We start from the raw sequence: 24,470 nt of genomic DNA, 5'->3' as shown, positions 1-24,470 counted from the left end.
TCTTCTTCTGCCTTGCTTGGAAGTTGTTATTAACCACAAAAAAAATGTGTCGACCTACAAGCTCACAATGCATCACGTTGTGAGCTTGTAGATCTATTTGCAAAAAATGAAGTTACAGATCTACAGTTAGTTACAGATCTACTGTACAGTATAGTCTGTGTCCTATGCTTTATTTCCCATACACATCTCCCGACTCATGAGTAAGTATTTTATTACTGTAGAATAACCACACTGCTCAACCATATAGAATATGATGACTACTTACAGAATAGTAACTAATGTGCATTGTTCATTACATATGTACTTTATCAAAAAGGTATATGTATTTATCAACGAATACTGTGTATGCTTTACATGATTGTTGCATTTTTGTTAATGATCTCAGTAAGGTATAAGTGTGATCTTGTAGGTTGGAGGATCAGTAGAAGGCTTTAGGCTCTTCCTCTGGAGTAAACACAGTGAGGTTGCCCCTGGCATCCTGGTCCTTTTCAATGGCCTCAAATAGGGACTTGAAGTTTCCTGCCCCAAAGCCCTGGAGACAGAACAAACAGACAGATGGCTAATTACTGAGAGATCTACCTTCTTCTATGTCGTTTGTTACAGTTCTGGGATCTTCTCACACTCAACACTCAGATTGGTGACGACTTTGATGTTGGAATTGCTAGCAGTTGATAAATATTCTCAAAGGGTTTTAGGTTCAAACATCCAGTCCACTTTGACAGAAAATTGCCCTCACGTGAAGCTCCCAAATTAATCATGTAAATATTTTCATAGTTAATCAGCCGATCAAGTGTTGGTGGTTGCTCCCAGAGGTTCTTTGGTGTGGTTCACATTCAGCGTCTCACTTTCAGACACTGTATCCACATCACTAGACTCGGTGAAATGCCAGAGAATGACAAGGGGAGCCTGTTCTGACAGGTAGAGTGGGGGGCTAGGTGTTATAAATTTAGTGCCAAAGGGTGCAACTCAATCCAAAGATCCCCTTTGCTGTAAAGCAGTGGGCCTTTTAATCTGCATCTGTGATAGATTTACTGGGCTTTTCCAAATGGGCTACTGTTGTGTTCACACTGGGTGGGAGCAGTAAGCAGGTGTTAAGGCTGTTCCATGTTAGGTATTTAATGGAGGTGAGGAAAAGAAATAGCGTCTACTGCCCTGTAAATCTTGTCACCTCTTATTGAGGTGTTGAACTGAGTAGACTATGAAGACATAAGGCTGAATTGTATGTTTCCGATGCTTTTACCGGTATCTTCGGCCGGGTATTTATAATATTTTTTCCTGGTACTTACAAAGTGGTTGTTCCGCTGAATGACTTCCAAGAAGAGAGTTGGTCTGTCTTGCACAGGTTTGGTGAAGATTTGGAGAAGGTAGCCCTTGTCATCGAAGTCCACTAAAATTTTCAATTCCTTTAGACAGAAGAAAACAAAACAGCAGCATTATTGCTGATATTTGTAGTACCCCAGCTAAAGAAAAACAGTTTGAATGAACAGTGAGGAAATAAGTGTTCCTACCTGTAAGCGGTCAAGGTCTTCTTTCACCTTGATCTTGGCGCTCTTGAGGTTCTCCCGCAGGCTGTCGTAGTACGTGTCAGGGGCTGCGAGAAACTCCATCCCCCGGGCACGCAGGTTCACTATCTGTTTTAAAGCAAAACAGAAGAAAGCAGGATCTAAAACCTGCCTTTACTTGCCGAGTTCAGGAGGACATCTGAAGATGAGGCCGACAGGAATTCCAATGCTTTTAAGTGGAGTCTGTTGATTACCTTGTATTCCCTAGGCATTTCTAAATGCTAATCAAAACGAATGTAACTCACAGCCTGGATGATGTTTGAAGTGTTGAGGGCGATGTGCTGAACACCCGGCCCACCATTGTAGTCCACATATTCCTGTGTAAAGTTGGGCAAAGAACAACTGAAACACTGAGACATAATTGCAAGAGAAATAATTGATGGTGAGTGTGGTGTGGTGTGGTGGAGGTCAGACCTGGATTTGTGACTTCTTTTTACCAGGTGCAGGCTCATTGATGGGCATTTTGATGGTCTCCTCGTAGTTGGTCACCACAATGGACCTTAGTGCACTGTACTGTGTGTGCATCTGCTTGTCATCTATCGACCAGAACCGGTGGAACATTAAGCACTTCTGATACCTAGGATTGGTGGACAGAAACAGACACATTCAAGTGAATCTAGACTAAACAAATAAAATCTGTCAGTTGGAATAGTCTAAGCAGTATTGCAGCTGTATTGTTGATTTTATATTTTATTACAAATGCATTTTAAATGAAGAAAAAAGGAAATGTTTTACACACGTCGACTTTTCTCTCTGGTGATGGACAAAGATTTTAAAACATCTGTTAATTCAAGTACTCCCACACAGCAATAATATTCCACAAATTAGCACTTAATTTCATTAATATTTTAATAAGTAATTAAATATGCGCTACGTGTGGGCCTAGTGTGAAGATCCACCTCATTTGGTTTCACCGTGCAGTGGTGTTTACTTGTCCTTTTGCCCCATGTGTCTGTTGTACCATGTGTGTACGTGAGCCCCGTGACAGCCCTTACCAGTCTGATGTTGGCAGCATTTCCTCATCTGGCTGATTTCCCACAACGTGATCAATAAAGCTCAGATGTCCTGTCGGACTACACAGAAAAGGAGAAAAACATTTTATCAGTATATCAGTTTTCCAAGAACTGTTAAGCGTACGCGCGTGCTGGGGAAAGCCAGCAGCTTGGCCTTTATTCCGTATCCAGTAAATGTAAAATATGTAAAATACACAAATGAACTCACAGTGTGGGTAGCAGGGGATCCTTGAACAGGGGTTCTCTGTAGCCTGGTAAAAAAAGGCCTTTGTAGGGTCCAAGGTACTCAATTAAAGTATGTGTGGTGTCTCCATACTGAGGAAAAATTATTGGACCAATTGTCATTCATTTGAATTCTTGCCTGTGTGTGTATTCTACTGCACAGCAAAATCCAAAGTGTTCATTTATACATTTGTACTGAGTTAAACGATTACATTTTACAGTATGGTCCTATGTGTGTCTTTCACTCTTGACTCACTGTTTGAATCACAGCGTACTTGATTTTCCCATGGCTGTCTTGTTCCACCCAAGGCTCTTTGACGACTACAGCCCCTCGCTCCTTAGCAGTCTGTTGACATTAGTGTAGATAGAAAACACAATATAAGATAATGGTTCTGGCAGTCCCTGTCCAGGCTCTTGACAGCCATCCAGTGGCTGAAAATAAAATGTGCCATCATAACAGGGTCCAATTCTCACAGGCAGATTTCTTCTGGATGTGTGATGCTTAGCTACAGGTCTCTTTGTACAGTACAGGGCAAAGTTCAAACCCGCTGTCTAACATACAAAGAGGGCAACGTTCAAATGAACCATTTAAACAATATGTCCTTAAACGTGGTGTAGGCTAAGTGATTTATTTAAGTGTAAAATAGCGCTATATTCTGATAGTAATCATTGCTATATAGTGTTTGTTCACTATCTCTCCCCATCTCTCCAGCTCTTAAGTAAACAGAAAATACAATTTCAGCCAGTCAGGAGGAGAGAGAACTCATACAGGATACAGGATAAACAAATGAGATGAGGAAAAAAAAGGGGCAGACAAAATTAGAAATGGAAAATTATTATATTGAAGGTACTCTCTCCTGACTGGATGAAATTGGCAACCCACCTGGAAATGTATTTTATGTTTCTGTTTAACAATAAACTTTTTGTAAAAAATAAGCACTACCTTTTCATCATACTCATACATTAACCACCACAGTGTTACCTTGAACAAGAAGTCACAGTCTTCCACTTGGAAAGCAATGTCTTTGACCCCATCCCCATGCTTCATCAAATGTTCTCCAAATTCTGAGGGAAAACAAAACCACGTTGCAACATGTGCTTATATGAACAGGGTGAGATTTTGTCTTTCATAATATGTCAAAACGACTTTTCAAAAGAAAGACTTGCCTTCATTTCCTGGATTCAGGGCAGATGCAAATGCAAATAGTATCTGTGAAGTGACGTTGATGGGATTGTTTGAATTAGGTTTGTCATGTTTGTCATGTGATTTGATTTAACATCACCCTGAGATGTAAAACTGTGAGAATGTATACCTTATCTTGTCTGATGACATGGGACACCATTTCTCGGCTGCCCGTCTCTAAACCCTTGTAGGCAAAGTGCTCAAATCCCATTTTGTCACAGTAGAATGCAGCTGCCTATGACATAATTTGAATGTTTTAATTCTGAAGTGAATTTACAGTAGATTTGGACAGAGGGTATAGTTAGATGACAACAAATAATGGTACATCTCATACTAACTGTGAAGCCAAGTTATACTTACTCACTTAAAACCTACTGTATATACTGTGTGTGTTGTACGTCAAATAGGCAAAATGGCCTAACTACAAGCACACACAAGAAATAATAAGAGCTTGCATTTGCCAAATGTTTGTCCATTTTCGCTGAATGTTTATACATTTTTGCTGAATATTTTCCTGTTATAACATGCCAGTACAGGGATGCTAGGGTTCATGTGGTCAGAACAACGTTAGAGGTTGGAGATTGCAGAGTGTGTTGACCTGCCTGTGTGCCTTGTCAACATCTGAATGAACTAGGTGAACCTTTGAAGTAGGAATGTTATTTACTCTGTAAAGACCTGCTCATTGACTGTTAAAATGTAAGAAAAAGTATGATGAATTGTCAGCATTTGCATTCGCAAAGTGCTCACATAGTTGTGTATGGCTTGCTAAAATACTTCGATGCCTATATTAGTCTTCCTCCTAATATTATTTGATATAATGAAAAATAATATATTTGTTGAATTTGATGTATTTGCTATATGACCAGTGTTAAACAGCTTTTAAGAACATTTGTTTTAGCTTCACTGTGTTTGGATACTGACCTGTTTGGCATTGCCCACCCAGAATGTCAAATGATGAAACCTGAGAAACTTTCCCCTTGCGGGCTAGAGGAAAATTAGAAATAGTATGTTAATTTTATATGAACTTCGTACTTTAATTTCCTCATTTAGAATTTTGTCATCTATCATGAGGTAACATTCTTCATCAGATAGTGATACGGTGAGAAATTATACTACATGCTGTTGCCAAAAAAAACTTTATCTTCACTTGCAGTTAACATCTTACCTTCTCTCCTTTATCTGTGTAGGTAGTCTGAAAAAAGAAAAAACACATTTTCACATGGTATCTCAGACGGACTTAGAGTCTACATTTCTAAAATCTTGAATCATTGAGTGCCGCCTTCTGTGCCTGTAAATAATAATAATGATTTCCTCACTCACACCATCATAACAACATTATTATATGTCCTACAACTGAGGGTGCCTTCTTAGCATTATGGGCTGGCATAATGGTTCCTTACCATGCTATATTTGTGGATGGCCAGCCGTTCACCATGCAGAAGACCAAAATCACTGTCTAGCCGAATGATCTACAGATAAGTACTGGCATGAGGACCAATTATGATTGGTTTTCAGGGTCAACACCCCCTGTCCGCCTACTACCTTCCTGCTTCAGGATTCAAAGCGCATTGTCAATTGCAAGTGTTTGCCAGGATTTGTCATCTCTGTCAAGTATTGATCCTACTATGTTTCAGTTGACAGTCCTTTGAAGCTTAGCAGTCCTAGAACCAAAATGAATGACATACAGTAACCATTAACCTTCAGCTGTCCAAAATGGGGAAATAGTTTAGCTTACTGATTAAGCAGGCCGGGAGGCGGATATTATGTTTTCACTCCTGTCTGTGTACAGCTAATCTGGCACTGCTGGACTGATAGGTGTCAGACTTTGGCATGCACACTCCCAATAGGCCAAGGAATTACCTCCACCCCAAAGTTTTTTTTTAAGTCAGCCTCATGGTGATGCTATAACAGGCCGCTTTATGTTTTCAACTACTGTATAACTCTTTATAGTTTGTACAATACAAAAAACAAAATACAAAAAAATCCCCTGGATTCCTTGGCTTGGATCATTACCTAACTCTCACATAGGCCACATTAATTTTAGCCTATATGACTACATTTTCCTCCATTTAGCATTTTCTTCAAAACACACTTTTTGATTGGCTACTACTCTACAGGTTTTGTAACTAAGACAAATTGGTACACATTATCTCTGGAGTCATGAGATGAAAATGGAGCATTCAGGTTTTTCATATTCCATTCTGATTGCCTATGAATGGCTTTTTTTTTTTTTTTTTACGAATTTTACGAGAGCGATCCATTTGACAAAACCTTTGCAAATCTCATGAACGCAGTGTCCGATTTACCCCAAATGTGGGCCTCTAAACAATGCAGAGCCAAAAGCAATTTCACAGCCTATAGGCCACAAATGCTACAAATGTCATTGTTTGTTGCAGAAATATTTTTCAAATGCGCAAACTTTAAACCAGGGGTCTTTAACGTTTTCAGGCCAAGGACCCCCTAGCTGAGAGAGAGATGAAGCAGGGACCCCCTCTATATTGTATACAATTGTGTTTCAGATTAAACCTTTTTTGTTTACTTGGTCTGCTCTTTTTTCCCTCTACACCTATACCTCTTTGCCAAATAATAGCCGATCTACAAGCTCACAACGCCTCGCAGCGCGAGGCGTTGTGAGCTTGTAGATCTGCTATTATTTGGCTAAAGTTCTCCTCAGAAAAGGGATGCTAGGGTTGAAGAGGTTAAGGTAAACAAAAAATCATATTTTAGGCTCTGGTGAAGATTTGCACAAAAACAAATAGACTAAACTATAAACTATTCTGGTGAAGATTTGCACAAAAACAAATAGACCTACACAAAAAATTAAATGAATGATTAAATGAATGAATAAAACAAACATATATATATGCACACAGTGGTGTCAAGTAACTAGTACATTTACTCGTACAATACTAGTATAATTTTGAGGTATTTTTTACTTTACTGGAGTATTTCCAATTTTCAGTACTTCTACTCCACTACATCTCAGAGGCAAATATTATAGCTTACTTTTACTCCACTACTTATTTGAAAACTTTAGTTGCTAGTTACTTTGTAGATTTTGATTATTAATAAAAAACATAAATTACCCACTTTAGCCCTGTATACATTTTGGCCATTTGAAAATAGAAGATCTACAAGCTTCACAATGCATCGCAGCTAGTACATCTGCTATTTTCAAATGATTTTTATCCACTTGCCACCTCTAGATGGAGGCAGAGTATTGCAGACTATTTACCTTCCAACGCTTCCATCACTGTTAGTTGAAACTTTCATAGTACACTACTCTCGCTCGGCACATAGCCATGTTTGTATTTGTGAGCCATTTCCTACATGACAATGTGTTTAATTATTTTGAGTGGTAATAGGGTATGGTGGTCAGATTCAAATGGATGGTAAAACAGATTAAAAACAAGTTGCTGTAATCATAGACATGATAAAACACCTGCATTGTCTGTGGTTTGTGTCCTGCCTTCCTTTAGTAGTTGGTACATAAAAAGCAAAACAAATCAGTACGTTTACCTCTACTACTACTACATCTCTGAGGAAAATATTCTACTTTTACTCCACTACAATTATTTGAAAACGTAAGTAGTTACTTTGTAGATTTTAATTGTTATTATTACATATATTATTAACCACTTCAGCCCTACAGTATATACATTTCGGCCATTTGAAAATATAGCCGATACAATTAAGCTCACAATGCCATGCAAAAAAATAAATAGTACTTTTCCCACCACTGAGTGTGTATATGTATATATTTATATTTATATATATATGTGTGACGCTTAGCCTAATGATTGACCAAACATAGCAGGGGGGGTCAGGTCACTACAGCATTGTATTGGACTGAGATGAAAGGTTGCACGCTGTTGACCATTGGACAGGCCATTTGAGGTCAGGTGATTACAGGCCAGAGGCAGGTGAACAACAAGAACAAACATCATGTACTGTTGTTGTGCAACAACACTCAAATGCAGTGGTGGAAAAAAGTAGCACATTTTTTACTCAAGTAAAAGTATCAATAGCCTACTGCAATGTGGAAATACAATAGTATTGGTATCAAAATGTATGCTACTTTGAGTACCAAAAGTAGAAAGAACTCATTATGCAGAATGTCCCATTTCACAAGTTTCAAATGTATAAAAAATCTTTTGCAAATAGCACTGCATTCATTGTGACCTTGATTGGCTATTTTCAAATGGCCGAAATGCAGAGCTGAAGTGGTTACTGTCTGTTTTGTAATAATAATCAAAATCTATAAAGTCACTAACTAAGTTTCAAATAACTGTAGTGGAGTAACCGTATAATTTGCCTCTGCTATTTAGTGGAGTAGAAGTAAAAGTACAGAAATGTGGAAATACTCCAGTAAAAGTAAAAGTAGGCCACCTCAAAATTGTACTTAAGTACAGTGCTTGAGTATGTATTGGTTACCGCAGCTCAAATACCCAAATGAAACTAAAACGCATTCTGTAATTTTAATATGGGCTTACCGTTATATTTTAGTCATGCAAAAAACGACTTATTTGGTATTTTATTTGTATGTATTCATTATTATTATTATTATTATAACCTATTATTATTATTGAATATATATTAATTCATGTGATGTTACCCGGTGGCGCGTGTGGACTGAGTGCGCGCGCGCGGTCGGTATGCCGCGCTGTGATTTTCTATTGGTGTCTGATCGAGACCTTTACCCGCGTCGTCGCCTCTGATTGGCCTCGGTGTGGGTGTGTGCCAGTATTGCCAGGTTTTGCGAGAGAAACAAGCAGCCGGCTCTATGAAAATGAGCCCAAGAGAAACACATAAGACCTTTAAACCTATACGTCGGCTATTTGAAAATGTCCGATCTACAAGCTCAGGCGTTGTGAGCTTGTAGATCTGCTATTTTCAAACACTTGAAATAAAATGTGGAATATCTTTTGAAACATTCTAAAAACACAAATGCTCTCCTGTGGCACAAAACGTGTTAAGCAAGACTAAATAAGCAAGTACACGTTAGAAACAAGCCTACAAAAACGCAACCCGCAACTACCAATATTTACAAACAACTTTACAGAAAAAGAAGCCCAAAGTCGCTTATAATAAGCCGACATGCCAACACTGGTGTGTGCGTACGATGCCGATGATGCGCCGGTACCTGTCGTACATTTCCATTGGCTAGTAGAAATACCACGGCGCCATTGGTCCAATGTGCCGAATGCACTCCCTGGCGATTGGCTGACGGACATGTCATCGCACGGGAATGCGGAAGTGTCCGTGTACTGTCTACTGAGTCACCGTTGTATCAGCTGATTGTTTCTGAGTGAGTAGTAACTCCATTTAATTCTTCAAAATGAAGCGACTTGTAAACATTGCGTGTGTCTGTGAAACGTCCGCGTGCCTTCTGTCGTTTGCCGAGTGCGTGAACTTAACGTTACTTAAGCTTTTCTTTGCGTACAAGCAAGCAGGTTTTAGAAACCAACTTCCAGTAGTGTGTTGCAGCTATCTGGTTAGCATGCTAACTCTCTCTCACACACCTCTCACTCTGTCACTCACACACACACACACACACACACACACACACACACACACACACACACACACACACACACACACACACTCTCATATACACTTACTCACTCACTCACTCTCATATACACTTACTCACTCACTCACTCTCATATACACTTACGCTCTCTCTTTCTCTCTCTCTCATATACACTCTCTCTCTTACTCTCTCTATCTTACACTCTCTCTGTCTCTCTTACACTCTCTCTCATATACACTCAATCTCTCTCTCATACTCTCTCTCTCTCTCTCTCTCTCTCTCTCTCTCTCTCTCTCTCTCTCTCTCTCTCTCTCTCTCTCATATATACTCACTCACTCACTCACTCACTAATAGGGGACAAACTATACAAACTAAACTTTCACTTTCACCTGGTGAGAGCCACTCCCTGTTACCGTCAGATAAGATGGCCAGTCAGCTGGGAGCTAACAATTTCACATGGCTGATATTTGGATATCAGGAAATAAAATATACTTTTAAATGGCTTCTCGAGGAACTGGAAGCTGGTGATGAACAAGGGAGGGGAGTCTTTTATTGAGTCTTGAATAATAAGCCTTTTCAGGCAGGTTTCAAAGAAGGAGCCTGTATTTATATTTTTCAGCTTTTTGAGCATTGCAGTCATAATGGGAACGTAGTTAACACGTTATGTATATGACCAAAAAAATCGAATCAAATCTTCTGTTCATTGCTTCAAAAAATGTCATGCAGCAGCATGCTTATATCAGCATGCACTGAAAGTGAAATACCACTAATTTTCAACATTGAACCATGTCATAATATACCTTAGAGCTGTTGTGTGGAAATAAGAAAAAAGCCCCCCCCACCTCTATGTCACCTAGAACTGGAGAATTGATTGTTGAGGTGTACTCTTTGGCCGCCCTCTAGGCTGCTGCATTCACTAGAATGGTGAATTTCACTTCCAGCTGAATATAAAGCTAAGACTTGTTAGAGCATTTTCACCCAATTTATTTCTATTATCTACAATTACAATGTCTTGTGAAATGTGATACATAACCATATGCCATTATAACTACTACAAGTTTCAGCTGGAAGTGAGATTCCCCATTCTAGTGAATGCAGCAGCCTAGAGGACGGGCCAAAGAGTACACCTTCCGTATGTCACTGTTCACATGACCGCAGCAATCAATTCTCCAGTTCTAGGTGACATAGAAGGGGGGGAGGACTTTTTCTTATTTCCACACAACAGCTCTAAGGTGTATTATGATGTGGTTCAATGTTGAAAATGAGTGATATTTAACCATTTTACAGGGGATGCACGAATCTTGGGATAACCCATTAATTCCATGGTCAAACCGATCAGTATTGATATTGCAATACAAGTTTCCAGTAAGCGGTTTACCATACACTTGTTGTACACTAACCGTGACTGGGTGCAGATGCAGACAATAAAACAGCAACTGTGCATATACCTGATTCATTAGGCCTATTGATGCACTTCTTAATTCTAACAACTTAAATGTATGAAAGACGTAACAGGGTTTCCCCCTTACCCGGTCATATAGTTTTGGAAATGTCATTGTCTCCGCCAGAGGTGGAGAGTATGTTTTCGTTCTTGTCCTTCTGTGTGTCCGTCCGTCTCAGCCAAGCTAACATTGGTCAAGCTTCACGTGACAATATGTTGTCACCAATGCTTTTGATTGGCTAGCGAGACGCATGACGAAATAAAAACCTATAAATAATGCATGTCACTTCAAAAAATCATTTATATTTTTTGTGAAGCATCAGCCAAGCTAACATTGGTCAAGTGACACGTGACAATATGTAATATATTTATATTACATATTGTCACGTGTCACTTGACCAATGTTAGCAGGAACAGTACTGGCGGAGACCTGTGCTCCGAGGAGCACATTTTCTAGTTAGTTGTGTTTTAGTTTTTCAGTTTGGCGTTTGATTTCATTTTAGTTTAAGGTGGATTTACTAGAGCATTTTTAGTTTAGTTTAGTTCTTCTGGTTGGTGAATTTATAGAAGCTGAAAAAGGTACTGTGAAAGAATGCATGACATGGTTTTACAGAGAGATCATGTCATTAGAAGGTACACTATTGAGCAAAGTCTTTTAAACCGTGTACATTACACCATCATGCTCAACCCACAACATAGCTTTGTAATTCCCAGATGGAGTTTAATCAGACTACTTTGGACTTAAGTCTTCATCCCAACACATTTACTTTTCTTCTGTCACAGGGTCATGCATGAAGTCGTTCCATATAGGGCTGTTTCGCAAAAGCATCTGTAAACGTAACCTGATTTTCCCAAGTCATTCTTGCCTAAAATGTCACAGTGATGGTATCAATTTGACCTTTTATTTAAAACCTTCAGGGTTTGTTTATACTCTCAATAGGTTTGAGGGTGGTCTTACTTCTCTGTCTAACAGTAAGTAGTCTAATATGAGAGAGAATCTTGGCATTCTTAAATACATTTGCTGTCTATAAACCGTTTAAAGGGATATTTCACTTTCAAATATGTTTGGGGTAATTTTAACATCTACTTGGGCTTTTGTGAACACCCCAGACAGTTTTCAAGTTGCTTCATTATTCAAATATCTAAATACTGAATCAAGCAACTTAAAAACTGTCTGGGGTGTTCACAAAAGCCCAAGTAGACGTTAAAATTACCCCAAACATGTTTGAAAGTGAAATATCCCTTCTAAGTTTAAGAACCTAGTAGGATTTATACATTTTGAATTGATTAACACACATTCCGGCAGACTGTACATTATTTGCTACAGCTAATCTCTTAAAAAATAACAACAACTAAACACAAAACTGTTGAATTTAGGCGTAAGTTGTCTACGATAAGTGAAGTGAAGTCAGGCCGGGCCGGCGGACCACTTCATCACGCTTATGTCACTATGACACAGGCATAACCATATAAGGAGCTCCCAATGCAGCTACACCCAAATATGGAATGTGTTGTCTAACCTCAATGTGTCGTTATTGCATCAGGCGCAAACAAATCAGTCAGCTCCATATATGGGTACAAAAGGGGGCATGCCCATATACAGCCTGCAACTAGCCAGTCCAGACTGCTGCTATTTCTTGCAACTGGTTGCAAGTTGCGACTAGTTGCGTAGGTGTGGACTGGATTTGAATCAGCACTGTCTGAAACACTTGCAAATGTATTGTTTTTCAGAAAGTCTCATAGACTTTCATTTATAAAACGAATGGTCGAATATTCACAATATTCTGAATCTGATTCGATCAATTAAATCCTAATTCGGGTACAGCTCTATTGACTTGGCAGTTGGCAGCAAGCGTAAACCACTAGATGGATATCCCTGTCCTGTTTAGCTGAATTGTTACATTACACAACAGATAAAACACAACGTCTAATGTGATTTTGGTTGAAAATGAGTTAAAACTCTAGCCTGAATTTATCGGCTTGTAAATGTGAAATAAATTCATAAAGTCACGTTTAGTCCAACCATTATTTCACAGGGAAACAAATCATTTCACATTTATCATAATCATAATCATTTATGTGATCAAGATATATCTGTCAGGCTTTTCATATTCCATTCTGAGTTTGCGGGTGGGTCCCGTTTAGAGCGCAGAGCCAAAAGTGATTTAACTTCCTCTCATAGGTGGCGCCAGATGCACCCCCCCATCCCATCACAGTAGGCATAAATGTTCTCGTGGGTCATGTAACGATGACAGTCACACAGGGTTTTCATATTTCATACCGTTTGCCTGAAATTATATTCATGAAGTTGTGAGTGGGGCCTATTTAAAAATGAAACTCCATAGCCATAAAGTGCACCTTCAAAAGTTTGTTCACGTCTGCCACAAATGCGAGAAGTTGCACCCTCTGTCCCAAACTCCTCCCCCCCGCAGCTTCCTCATGTCCTGATGGCTGCACCCATGACTAACACAGTCCTAGGCAGGCTATCTGGCCTGGTGGAGATCTGCACTCCCACAAAATCTTAGGGTTTATTGAATGTTAATTCATCCAAGCAGTCACTTAAATCTAGCTTTGAGTGATAATTTGATCAACACTATTGAGCTTGATTACATATTCTAGTAGTATGTAAATTGAACTGGTATATTCAATTAAATCCACTGTTGCTGATAAAATGAGATGTGTTTGGTTTTGATCTCCGAAATGGAAGGTGGTAGATTGGTATTGGTATAGTAGGTTGAATCTAGGTGTGCCCTGCCTGTAGTATGGTTCTTTTCACTTTGAGAAGCCTGGCACACAGACAGGCAAGTGGGAGGGAGAACCAGTGAGCAATGAAAGGGAGAGAGAGAGGCACGTCATGCCCTGGATTACCACCAGTGAGTGTTTGGGAGACGGTGAGCACTGCCACTTTGCAAAGTCATTTATTTTATTTAACTCTAAAAGTGAGGGAAGAGTATAATCAGAACCCCTTGCAAAGAAAGGAGGCTTGCAGCTGAACAGTTTTTATTCAGGTAAGAAATGTAACGATTGAGGAAGATATTTTTAGAGTATTTCTTTTTTCCTCTCTGTCTTTGTGGAGCTGTGTGCAAAAGGGGGTGTGTCGGGGGGGGGGCGGACACAAAAGTATGGGGAAGTGAGAAGCCTGTTTAGAGAGAAAGATGTTTGGCTACTTCCTAGTTGTAGCTTTCAGTGTAACTAGGGAAATTACGCGCCTGTGTTGTGTCTGGCTGTCTACACTCATATTTCGAGCTTACACTTGCAGCATTTGGTATTTGAGTCTTCTGGTTTGGCTTGTTGTGCATGAGGAGAGAATGTTCTACTGAAACTGAAGTGTTACCTTATAGTCATGCTTATTATTAATTGTATTCTATTTAACGTAACTTCAACAGCAACTTTATTGTCTCATCACAGGTTTACAGGTGTAAAGAAGTGAACAAAATGGGTGAAATAATTTCTCCTACAAGCTCCCATAATATCGATCCTATATATCTATATAGATGTATATAGATTACAATCATTTCATAAACAGTAAACTCGGCGTGTTTCACAAAAAAGGAATACAAATATGTACTGTATAATGCAAGGATACAGCACCCCCCCCCCCACAACGCACACACACGCACACATTTACATTATACAACATTTATGACCTCCTAGGCCTTACTCCACCCCCACAACCTGCACATACAGTACAGTATACACCCAGTGTGGTAGTGTTTGCTAAGTATCAGAAGATTCACCTCATGCTCTTGGGTCAACTGGAACACCTGTTGTTCTATAGGGTGGTGGGTGCGTAAGCAGAGTTGCTCCCTGTTACTCCCTGCTGCTTATCGCTCTCACTTGGCCACTGCTGCTATATCTTCTGCCCACTATGTGGGAAGAATGCTGTTTTCCCTTCTCTGACAGTGTCAGAGTTTAGGCTGGGAATCATTATTTATTAACTATACCGAATACTGCTATATATCAGTGCTTGAAACTCCTTTCCATAAATTGTAAAAATATTGTTTTCACCCATGTCTGTCCACAGCTAATCTCGCAATGTACTTGACCGATCAGCGTGAAGTAGATAGACATGTACTCACTGCCAGCACGCCAAGCAACTCAATTCCAGATTGAGTTGCTTCACATCGTTGTGAAGCTCAGTCTTACTGTTCTTCAGGCTATGGGATACGTGTCCTCGAGGTTGTATATATATTCCCCCCCCATTTTTATCCCAGTCACTTCCCAAGTCGATGCTGACACCTACTGGTCAGTCTTAGGGAAGGTGTAGGTGAACACGTGTAACCTGATGCACACGGTTTGCGCTATTTTTCCCAGTTCATCTCCCCACTGACCAAACAGGCCCCTGACAAACCTGTAGGAGTCGCTGGTCCAGTCATAGAGAGTGTCGTCCCCGCCTGGCTTACTTCCTGCGAACATGGCCAATTGTGTTCGTTGGAATGCCCGGCCAACCCAGAGGCATCGTGGAGGATTCCAACCTCTAGTTTCCGTGGTGGTACCCTCACAAAAACATGCAGTAATCCTGGTCTCTATACAGCCTCCCCCTGGTCAGCCGGGGCGCCTGATGGAGGGGAAAGGAACTGGTTGGAATAACGTGTTCCTTCCACGCGCTACGTCCAACTGGGGAAACTCCCCCCTATCAGGTGTTAAGAAGCGGCTTGCTAGCTCCTCATGCATTGAAGGAGGCATGAGCTCAGTTCTGGGCTCTCCCTTGGCTGGCAGAGGGAAAGTAGCTCCCAGGATTACATAGGAAATTGGCACAAATAACTTATTTTCTGTCAATTACTCACCCCATGAAGCCTTTGAATTCATGGAGATTTTTTTGCACTTTGTCGCATTCCTAAGCCAATAATTTGATGACCAGCAGAGTCTCAATGGAGACTCTTTGAGACTCCGCCAGTCATCAAAGGCTTAGAAATGCGATAAAAACTAAAAATCTCCGTGAATTCAAGGCTCCATGGGGTGAGTAATCGTTAGAAAAAAATCACACCCTGTGTGAAGGTAGCAGCGCCTTTGATACATTTTGTCATCGATATGTGTTTATAATGTGTTTATAGCCATGTGTCACGTGAAGCTTGACCAATCACTTTGTTGACGGGTCTGACCAATCAGAACGTTGACGGGTCTGACCAATCATAACGTTGACGGTGAACACGGACAAAGTCAGGTATAGAGCAGGATCCGCTCTATACCTAAAGGTATAGAGCGGCTAGCGCCGCTAAAAAGCCATTTTGGGGGTGAACTATTCCTTTAACCAGTCAGTAGCTGGTAGCAAATTGATACTGGTTCTCAGTACCCATCACTATAGAAAACCCTATTCGAAGGTCGATTGTTCTGGATCTGGATCAGGTTTGCTGGCGAGCACAGTACAGCGTAGCTGTAGCACGTCTTGCTTGTATGCTGCTCACAACCTCACGTGGGGCGTGTTTACAATGACTTGACCTGATGATCGGTGCGAAGTGGTTGTTGGCCTCAGTAGTCGGGTTACCCTGTCGCTCTCCAGCATCAAGACGTATGCGGGTTTAGTTGGTGGGGCTTTAATCTCTGAGACTTAATTTTGCAGTACTAATGTAGCAGAAGAAATGTTAAATAATACACATACAGTATTACTAAGCATTATTATTATGATTATTATTTTTAAAATATATTTTTTTGGCTTTTTCTGCTTTATTGATAGTATAGTAGAGTGACAGGAAATGGGAAGAGAGAGAATGGGAGTGACACGCAGCAAAGGTTGTCGGGATCGGGATTTGAACCCGCAACACGCTGTCAGGCTGCATTGCAGCCCAAGTGCCCGGACCGCAAGGCCAGCGATTTGGGCCTTCACATTATTTTCAAGGCTTGCATGTAGACTTCTTCTACCACTTCTGCTATTGTTCTATTTTAGTCTGAGAAGGGTTTCTTATGGAATATAGATTGTGTGTGCGCGTGTGTCTGTCATCAAACACATTGCAGGCACGCACATGCCCTGCACACTATGTCTAAACATACTAGTGTGTTTTCTTTTATATTTGCAGGCGCGGTCGCTGACACAGCGGAGCCCGGTGGACGGGAGGAGAGAGGGATCCGGAGAGGAGAGCCCAGGTCGACTGTCTTGCAGCGCTGACTGACAGCATGGTGAGCCAGTTGAGTGGGATGGATATGGTCTTAATACTGTATGTTTGACTGCATGATTCCTTTAGAGTTTTTTTTTGCCAAAACTGCCAACCGCCTCTCCCGGTCCCGCCCTCATACATTCATCTTGAGCAAGAAACCGGCAAGTCGTATCGTTTTTCCCCCTCACAAAGGAGGTGGAACCCATACTCTTGCATGCCTAAACAAAGAGCATGGGTGTTGCCAAATGTTTCATATTACTTCTTTACTTTTTATAAAATGTTGCTGTAATGCATAGGTTTTAAATCTTGCACATACTGTGGTTTACTTTATGCTGCTCACTATCACAGATCTTTGTTTTTGCTGAGGGAATGCGTTAAAAAATTGTGAAAAGTGAAAGCACACCAACTTCTTTAAACACCATCCTTGTTCATCCCCTGAAGCAGCTCTTCCCTGCCCCCCCCCACTGACAGAGCTAGGGTTTTATTTTCCTGTATGTTTCAATGAAGGGACATGCTGCCGTATCAGTGAAAGTGCTGTGGGGCAGGCTGAAAGATGTTTCAGGTCTTTGATGTATGTAGGCACCAGGTTGCTCTATAATTGCCACGTGTCTCTTGTACAACACTTACAGTGATCCCTCTGTGCTTTGGAGTGCATCCAGACCCAGCGCAGAAACTGTTTGTTAAATGCCTCCTCCCATACATCTTTCGAACCTGCTGGTTATCATCTGATACTAGAGCACGCCCTGTGTCAAACCCTGCTGTATAGGCCTTATGCATTTATCAAAACAACCTATTGCTGCAACCGCAGGTGGTCATGGTGGCATTGCATAAAGCGACACCTAATGATGATCAAGGCATCAGTCTGTTGCAGAAGGGGCTGACGTGAGGCTGGTTGAAATGGAATGACACTTGTCTCTTCTCAAATCTCCTTATATCAGATGAGGGACTCCTCTCCTACACCTGATCCGTAGTAGGGACTGCACTCACTGTGCATTGTACATTCTGATTCTGTGGAAATATCACCCTCTAGTGGACATATGTATATATGGAATTCTGAGCCTCTGCTCAGAAAAGGCTCTGTGCATAATTGTAGTGTCGGAAACACATAGGTGTTGTGGTGTAAAGTACATTTACTTAAGTACTGTACTTAAGTACAATTTTGTGGTATTTGTACTTTACTTGAGTATTTCCAATTTCCAATACTTTTACTTCTACTCCACTACATCTCAGAGGCAAATATTGTACTTTTACTCCACTACAATTATTTGAAAACTTTAGTTACTTTGCAGATATAAATTATGATATGATAAAACATACAATAACCGCTCCAGCCCTATTTCATACATAGGCTATTTAAAAATAGCCGATCTACAAGCTCACAACGCGTCGCATCGCGACGCGTTGTGAGCTTGTAGATCTGCTATTTCCAAACATTTAGTACTTTTACTTTTGGTACTTTAAGTACATTTTGATGCCAATACTTTTGTACTTTTACTCAAGTACATTTTGAATTCTGGACTTTTACTTGTAACAGAGTACCGTAATTCTATATTGTAGTATTGGTACTTTTACTTAAGTAAATGATTTGAGTACTTTTTCCACCACTGCATAGGTGTTGTGTGTTTCCGGTTAATATCTGCTGCTGAGCCAATCAAAGCTATGGGAAACTGACCCGGAACAGGAAATGTTTATGCCACCTTCTGGAAAAGGGAACTACAGTTATTCACAGTGTCTGTCTATGCAAGGGACTCTGCCAGCAGGCCAGTTTGTTTTTCATGTGTGGTTATAAGTATGTCATTATCATTCTGAAGCAGTAGATGATGCAAGTATAGAGTTGTCTCAAGTTACTCCATGCGCCTTGATTGCAGTGGTGTGCACAGACATTTTGAGGGGCCGGTGCTCAAGTAAATTATACTTTTTTTTGTTTACTTGGTCTGCTCTTTTTTCCCTCTACACCTATACCTCTTTGCCAAAAATAGCAGATCTACAAGCCCACAACGCCTCGCAGCGTTGTGGGCTTGTAGATCTGCTATTTTTGGCTAAAGTTCTCCTCAGAAAAGGGATGCTAAGTTTCGAGTGGTTATGGTAAAAAGAAAAATCATATCACATAAAGATTTGGCAGACCCCCTGTAGTAACTCTGACGACCCCCTAGGGGTCCCCGGACCCCCTGCTGAAGACTCATGCTGTAAACTGGAAAAAAAAAAACTTTAAAAAAAAAAGAAAAAAGGGCACTTCTGGTCAAGAGGGCAAAGGGCAGGTGCTCTAGCACCACCTAGAGTCTATCTGTGCACGTCCCTGCTTGATTGTGACTGTTGGTTGGTGGTGGAGATGTATCAGCTGCTTATCTAATGCCACATAATGTGCTGAAGGGCAACACTTATTACATAACCAACATATTGTTGCTGTCGGGCGGAAACCACGTATCTCCATATTTCAACTGTTTTGTTCTGTAAATGAATGCTGTACTTCGTCATGCTACAGTGTCACACAAAAGTAGCAAAAATACGATGTGACACGTTGTGAGCATGTAGATCTGCTATTTGTGCAATTGTTTTTAAATGTTGTAAAGTGAAAGACTGAAAGTGCTTAAAGGAGTAGGTCACCCAAAAAATGACTTATTTTCTATCAATTACCCACCCCATGAAGCATTGAATTCATGGAGATTTTTTAGTTTTTGTCGCACTCCTAAGCCAATAATTTGATGACCGGTGGTCTCTCTGGTAGGAGACTCAAAGAGTCTCCTTTGTGTCTCCTACCGGATACATTAGAATCTTTCCGCCGGTCATCAAATTATTGGCTTAGGAATGCGACAAAAAATAAATAAATCCATGACTTCAATGCTTCATGGGGTGTATAATTGATAGAAAATAAGTCATTTTTTGGGTGAACTACTCCTTTAAGTGTGTCTGTGAATGTTATAAATGTTGAACCAATGAAAAGTATTAACCAGAGATTGTGACTAAATAACTTAATGTATTAATTGGAACATTTAATACATTATTTTCAATTTCCTGAAAAGTAACAGTTTTGGACATACAGTACAAGGTTTCCACCCGACAGAGACGATATCTATCTTGACGCAGTAGTAGTGCCAGATCCCTAAGCTACTTCATTAAATGTTTTCTTTAGTTTTAAGTGTTGAACACAATGGCCACTTTACTTGGTACCCCCCGTTCATTAATGCAAAGAACATACTCCTACAAAGAGAGAGTGATGTTGCTGAAACTCTGTATATAATGTATTGCGTGTAGATTCTGCAGAAAGAGTTCCAGTTCCACCAACAGAATGAGCAAGTGACATAATCCAAGTGACTTTGAACATGGTATGTTAGTGCCAGACAGAGTGGTTCTACCGTCCTGACTACCTAGCTACCGTCCTGTACAGCACTGGTTCGCAACGTGGGGTCCAGGGTCCCCCAGGTGTCCTTGAGGGGGTTCCCCAGCTAAATGATTGATAATTATGAACCATATTGACCCTTTATGGGTCTGTAAGTCCGAAAGTGTACAATTGGAACCAATTAATTCAATTTTACTCTCTCAGACTTAAATGAACAGAATGGATTTTACAGTGTAGATTGGGGTCCCAGATATATATATTAAAGAAGCACCTATCAAATGGGGATTTGTGGCCTAATGGATATCAATCTGGGGATCCTTAAAATGTTTGAGAATCACTGATGTTGCCTGTACAATGTGTATGAGTTCACTGACAATATATAGGCCTAAAACCTTCTTAATGTGAGAAGCGAGAGTCTCCTGAAAGCTACAAGGAAGGCTACAAAGAAATAACTCAATAAATCAGTGGTGTGCATTCGGCAAAAATAGCAGATCTACAAGCTACAGTATGCTTTACAAGATGAGTTTGGAGCATGTGCAACCCATCGAACCTTGAAAAGGATGGGGTTGTACCTGAGTGGTACTGTAGGTGTGTATGTATAAGCTTTTGGTAGGATGCCAGGTGCCAGATGCCATAGGTGATTCTGAAAGGGAGAGGAATGTATTGTGTACCGTAACTGTATGAAGAGGTGACAACAAGATGCGCTGATGAATGGTGTTAGAGGCCTGGTGCAGAAATTATGGGACAGAAATAGGAAGTGTAACGGGAGGATTTGTGACCCAGAGTTTTGGTTGACTGGGTCCACAGAATGGCACCATGGTGCTGTGCCCAGGCTTCAGTCTTTTGTGCGTCAGGCAAACAATGTGCCCACCAAGTCACTCTGTACAAGACCCGATCTATTATCTCCACTTACGTCCGATGTATCTCGAGGGCTCTGTTGGACAGCTGCACAGAGATCAAAACTTAAATGAACACTACATGTATGTAAAATGTCCCGAATTTTTTCGGGTGGCGGGGATATTATGTAAAGACACGTTTGTTTTTATGTAGGTTAATTGGACTAGGTGTTTTTAATTGGACTAGGTGACATTTCTGTCAAGTATTCAGCTATGTTGTATGAATGAAATGGGTTAGTACGGTGATGAGGCTGATTGCACTAAAATACAAGTGAACAATTAATGAACCATTTCAGTTAAAAGTTTAACTCCAATTTAGTAGTACAAGGAATAAGATAATACTGGATATAAACATGAGAATATAATAATTATGGGCGCTCAAGTGGTAGGTGTAAAGTACCTGTCCACCACCGTGAAGTCTAGGGGTTCAGATCCACTTCGTTGCATGGGCGGGGGGTCGTTACCAACGTGAAGAGGACGTTGAAGACATCCATCCTTTTTCGGTGGCGCAGCAATATTATTGACTAATTTCATTGATAAGATAGGCCTACAAATCAGCAGGAATCACTGCTTTGACTTTCTAATAAATATTCATATATAAGGCCAACAATGTTGTTTTAAGATATTCTTTATTTCCACTTTGAGGTTGCTTTATTAATTATAAATGTGGGGTCGCCAAAAAAAATCCCACATAAAATGGGGACGTAGCATAAAAAAGTTTGAGAACCCCTGCTCTATGCGAACACAATTGGCTCGTGTTAGGGGAGGGAAGGCGGATGGGGAGGGTGATCTTTGTCACTGCACATAATGCTACGGGATGGGGCTGCACCTGTCAGCAGCAATGTTGAGCAGGAGGAGTAGGATGCCAGTGGGAGCATCTCACTGGCTGGTGAGCCAGTAGGGTACAACACCAGTGGCAACTGGCAACAAACACATAAATGTGGGGAGTAATTCATTGGCAACTACTAAATTGGGGAGAAGAAGAGAAAACTATATAAAAAATATTTTGACAAACGTTTACAATCTCTGTAATTTTGGTTTGCTTTCACAATATGTATTTATCTAAACTCTCAAAAACGTAAATTGGATGTTTTCATTTAAAGAAATCTTCATTCATTTGTTCTGTATAGGTCTGCACAACACTGTCGAAGGCAAAGAAGGAAAGTGCGGTCGGCCTTCACCAAAATCACTCTGTCAGTTGCTAATGTTAGCTCTCAGTACAGTATGTCCAGGTGTTGTGTTGTTTTCTCAGGTGGGATTATAGCCAGGTTGTTCCAGCGAGCTTTTCCACAGGTAATACGATCCCATTAAGCCCGCCTTGTGAAGCAGCATTTAATTGCTTCCCAGCCTCCATGTGCCGTGTTTGCCTTTTGTGGCCCTAACAAAGTGGGAAGTATTCAGTTCACACTGCTGTATTGTCGACAGGTTAATGTGAGCATGGAAAAAAGGACAATGGGGTTATTTTCTAACCTTCCTTGGGCACACTCTGCTCAGCTACCTTTTCAGGCACTCTGAGGTCCAACGTAACGATGGGAGCTTCTGTGTTACTGCCCCACATGATGTCACCTTTGTGTGTGCATGAGGTGCACGCGTGTGTTTTCTCTAGGCTTGAGACAAAGGATACCCTTCAACTGGTAAGATACCAGACACTCTGGTCCATGGCTCGAGTTACACCTTTATGGTTCATTCCAGGTTGCAGTTAATGATTTGACTTCAGTTCTTCATGAAAGGACATTTGCTTCCAGCGCTGTTTGACCTGGCTTTGATTACTGAATAGGGTCTAGACCAAATGTTCTTGTTTTCGTTAACCAGCAGAATTGCTAGTGGAGGTAGCAGAGGACAGGACAGAGTTGAGGTAGACAAGACATGTTGCATCATGGTAGTGTAGTCAGTCCAATTCCCTGCCACAACAGACTGCCACTTGAGTCTACAGTATGTTACTGTCAGGGGCATACCGGTAGTTTATTAGAATAGAGCAGGGGTTTTCAAAGTGTAAGGCACGCCCTCCTTGTGAGCCACCAGCGCTTTGCAGGTGGGGACGCGGAGAGACAACAGGAGAAAGGGACAGGCAATCGGGCCGAACAATATGAAGTTACTAGTTATGCCCGCAGATTGACGCAACTTTTTTTATAATGTGTATTATTTTCTAAATCTATATCCAGCATACAAGTAATCAAACTAGAACACTTCTAACTTTTGTTTTCCAGTTCTTCAACTGCGTGCTCTTTCATCTGTAACGGCGTGCGTGTGCAAACTTCAACTTGCCAATAGTACAACTCGTTGCAGTGTGGCAAGCGTATTATCCAACACAGTCACCAGAATAAAATGTTGTCTTTGTATGTTTCGCCAAACAGACGTTTGAGGGATTTGAATGAGGGACCGTAGGTTATAATAATAATTTTCTGGTAATGAAATGACAAATATGTTTTATTACGCACCAAATGAGATAAGTCTATTGATTGATCTCATACCCTAGGTAGGGTTGGCGAAAGGGCCTCTCTGTGTGGAGTTTGCATGTTCTCCCCGTGTTTCCTAGGGTAGGTACCCTCACAAAAACATGCAGTAATCCTGGTCACTATACTGCCTCCCCCTGGCCAGCCAGGGCGCCTGATGGAGGGGAAAGGAACTGGTTGGAATAACGTGTTCCTTCCACGCGCTACGTCCAACCAGGGAAACTCTCCCCTGTCAGGTGACAAGAAGGTCAGTTGGCTCTCATGCATTGAAGGACGCATGAGCTCGGCCCTGGCCTCCCTAGGTTGGCAGAGGGAAGGTAGTGCCCAGCCAGGATTACATAGACAATTGGCACTGGGTGTAAAAAATGGGGTTACAAAATCGTGGGATAAAAATTTAGGAAAAAAATAATAATGTATATATATATTTTTTTAAAGTGTAAGTTGTCATAGCAGTAATAACTGAGAATCAGTGTTATTGTCACAGATTTACAGGTGTACAGGATAGAATACAGTATAGATAAAATACAATCCAACCAATATGTCTTTGAGTTATAGTGTTGGGGGCTTTGTGTTGGGGGCTTTGTCAGAGTATCCGTTGTGTCCCTTTTGTGCCTGTGGGAATGGGAACCACTTATATGGTTATGGCTGAGTCAGAGTGACGTCAGATGTCCGCCGGCCCGCCCCCCCCATTTGCCAATTCTAATAAATTATAGGGTTCTCCCTGTCTCTCAAGCTCTT

The 24,470-nt window shown here is 40.8% G+C and overlaps 2 protein-coding genes across 7 annotated transcripts in view; one reads left to right on the top strand and one right to left on the bottom strand.

Annotated features, from left to right (window-relative positions):
• Positions 1 to 345: 345 nt before the first annotated feature.
• hpda (4-hydroxyphenylpyruvate dioxygenase a) lies at positions 346 to 9,278 on the bottom strand. 3 transcript variants are annotated; one of them, XM_084073354.1, is made up of 14 exons: positions 9,133 to 9,278; positions 5,146 to 5,172; positions 4,902 to 4,964; positions 4,111 to 4,215; positions 3,965 to 4,007; positions 3,780 to 3,862; positions 3,054 to 3,143; positions 2,784 to 2,890; positions 2,558 to 2,635; positions 1,977 to 2,139; positions 1,808 to 1,879; positions 1,509 to 1,631; positions 1,287 to 1,403; positions 346 to 532 (listed from the first exon to the last, which is right to left on the bottom strand). In XM_084073354.1, the coding sequence occupies exons 1-14, from the start codon at positions 9,217 to 9,219 to the stop codon at positions 419 to 421; spliced, it is 1,272 nt and encodes a 423-aa protein (XP_083929480.1). In that variant the 5' UTR covers positions 9,220 to 9,278; the 3' UTR covers positions 346 to 418. The 3 variants fall into 3 exon arrangements, with proteins under 3 accessions (XP_083929480.1, XP_083929482.1, XP_083929481.1); XM_084073356.1 differs by lacking the exon at positions 9,133 to 9,278 and adding an exon at positions 8,474 to 8,605; XM_084073355.1 differs by lacking the exon at positions 9,133 to 9,278 and adding an exon at positions 5,381 to 5,407.
• Positions 9,253 to 24,470, top strand: part of mtmr4 (myotubularin related protein 4) — a 59,412-nt gene continuing 44,194 nt past the window's right edge. For 2 of the 4 annotated variants that reach the window (XM_084073352.1, XM_084073349.1), the window contains exons 1-2: positions 9,253 to 9,288; positions 16,969 to 17,068. In XM_084073352.1, the coding sequence (XP_083929478.1) occupies positions 17,066 to 17,068 (3 nt within the window). In that variant the 5' untranslated portion in view covers positions 9,253 to 9,288; positions 16,969 to 17,065. Of the gene's footprint in view, positions 9,289 to 9,336; positions 9,475 to 13,835; positions 13,963 to 16,968; positions 17,069 to 24,470 lie in introns of those variants that run through there. The other 2 variants (XM_084073351.1, XM_084073350.1) reach the window with 2 other exon arrangements.

This window comes from Gymnoscopelus microlampas, assembly GCF_963454915.1.
Source record: "Gymnoscopelus microlampas genome assembly, chromosome: 12".
Lineage (NCBI taxonomy): Eukaryota > Metazoa > Chordata > Actinopteri > Myctophiformes > Myctophidae > Gymnoscopelus > Gymnoscopelus microlampas.
The sequence above is the reverse complement of the archived record's forward strand: the minus strand, read 5'-3'. Positions and strand labels throughout refer to the sequence as shown.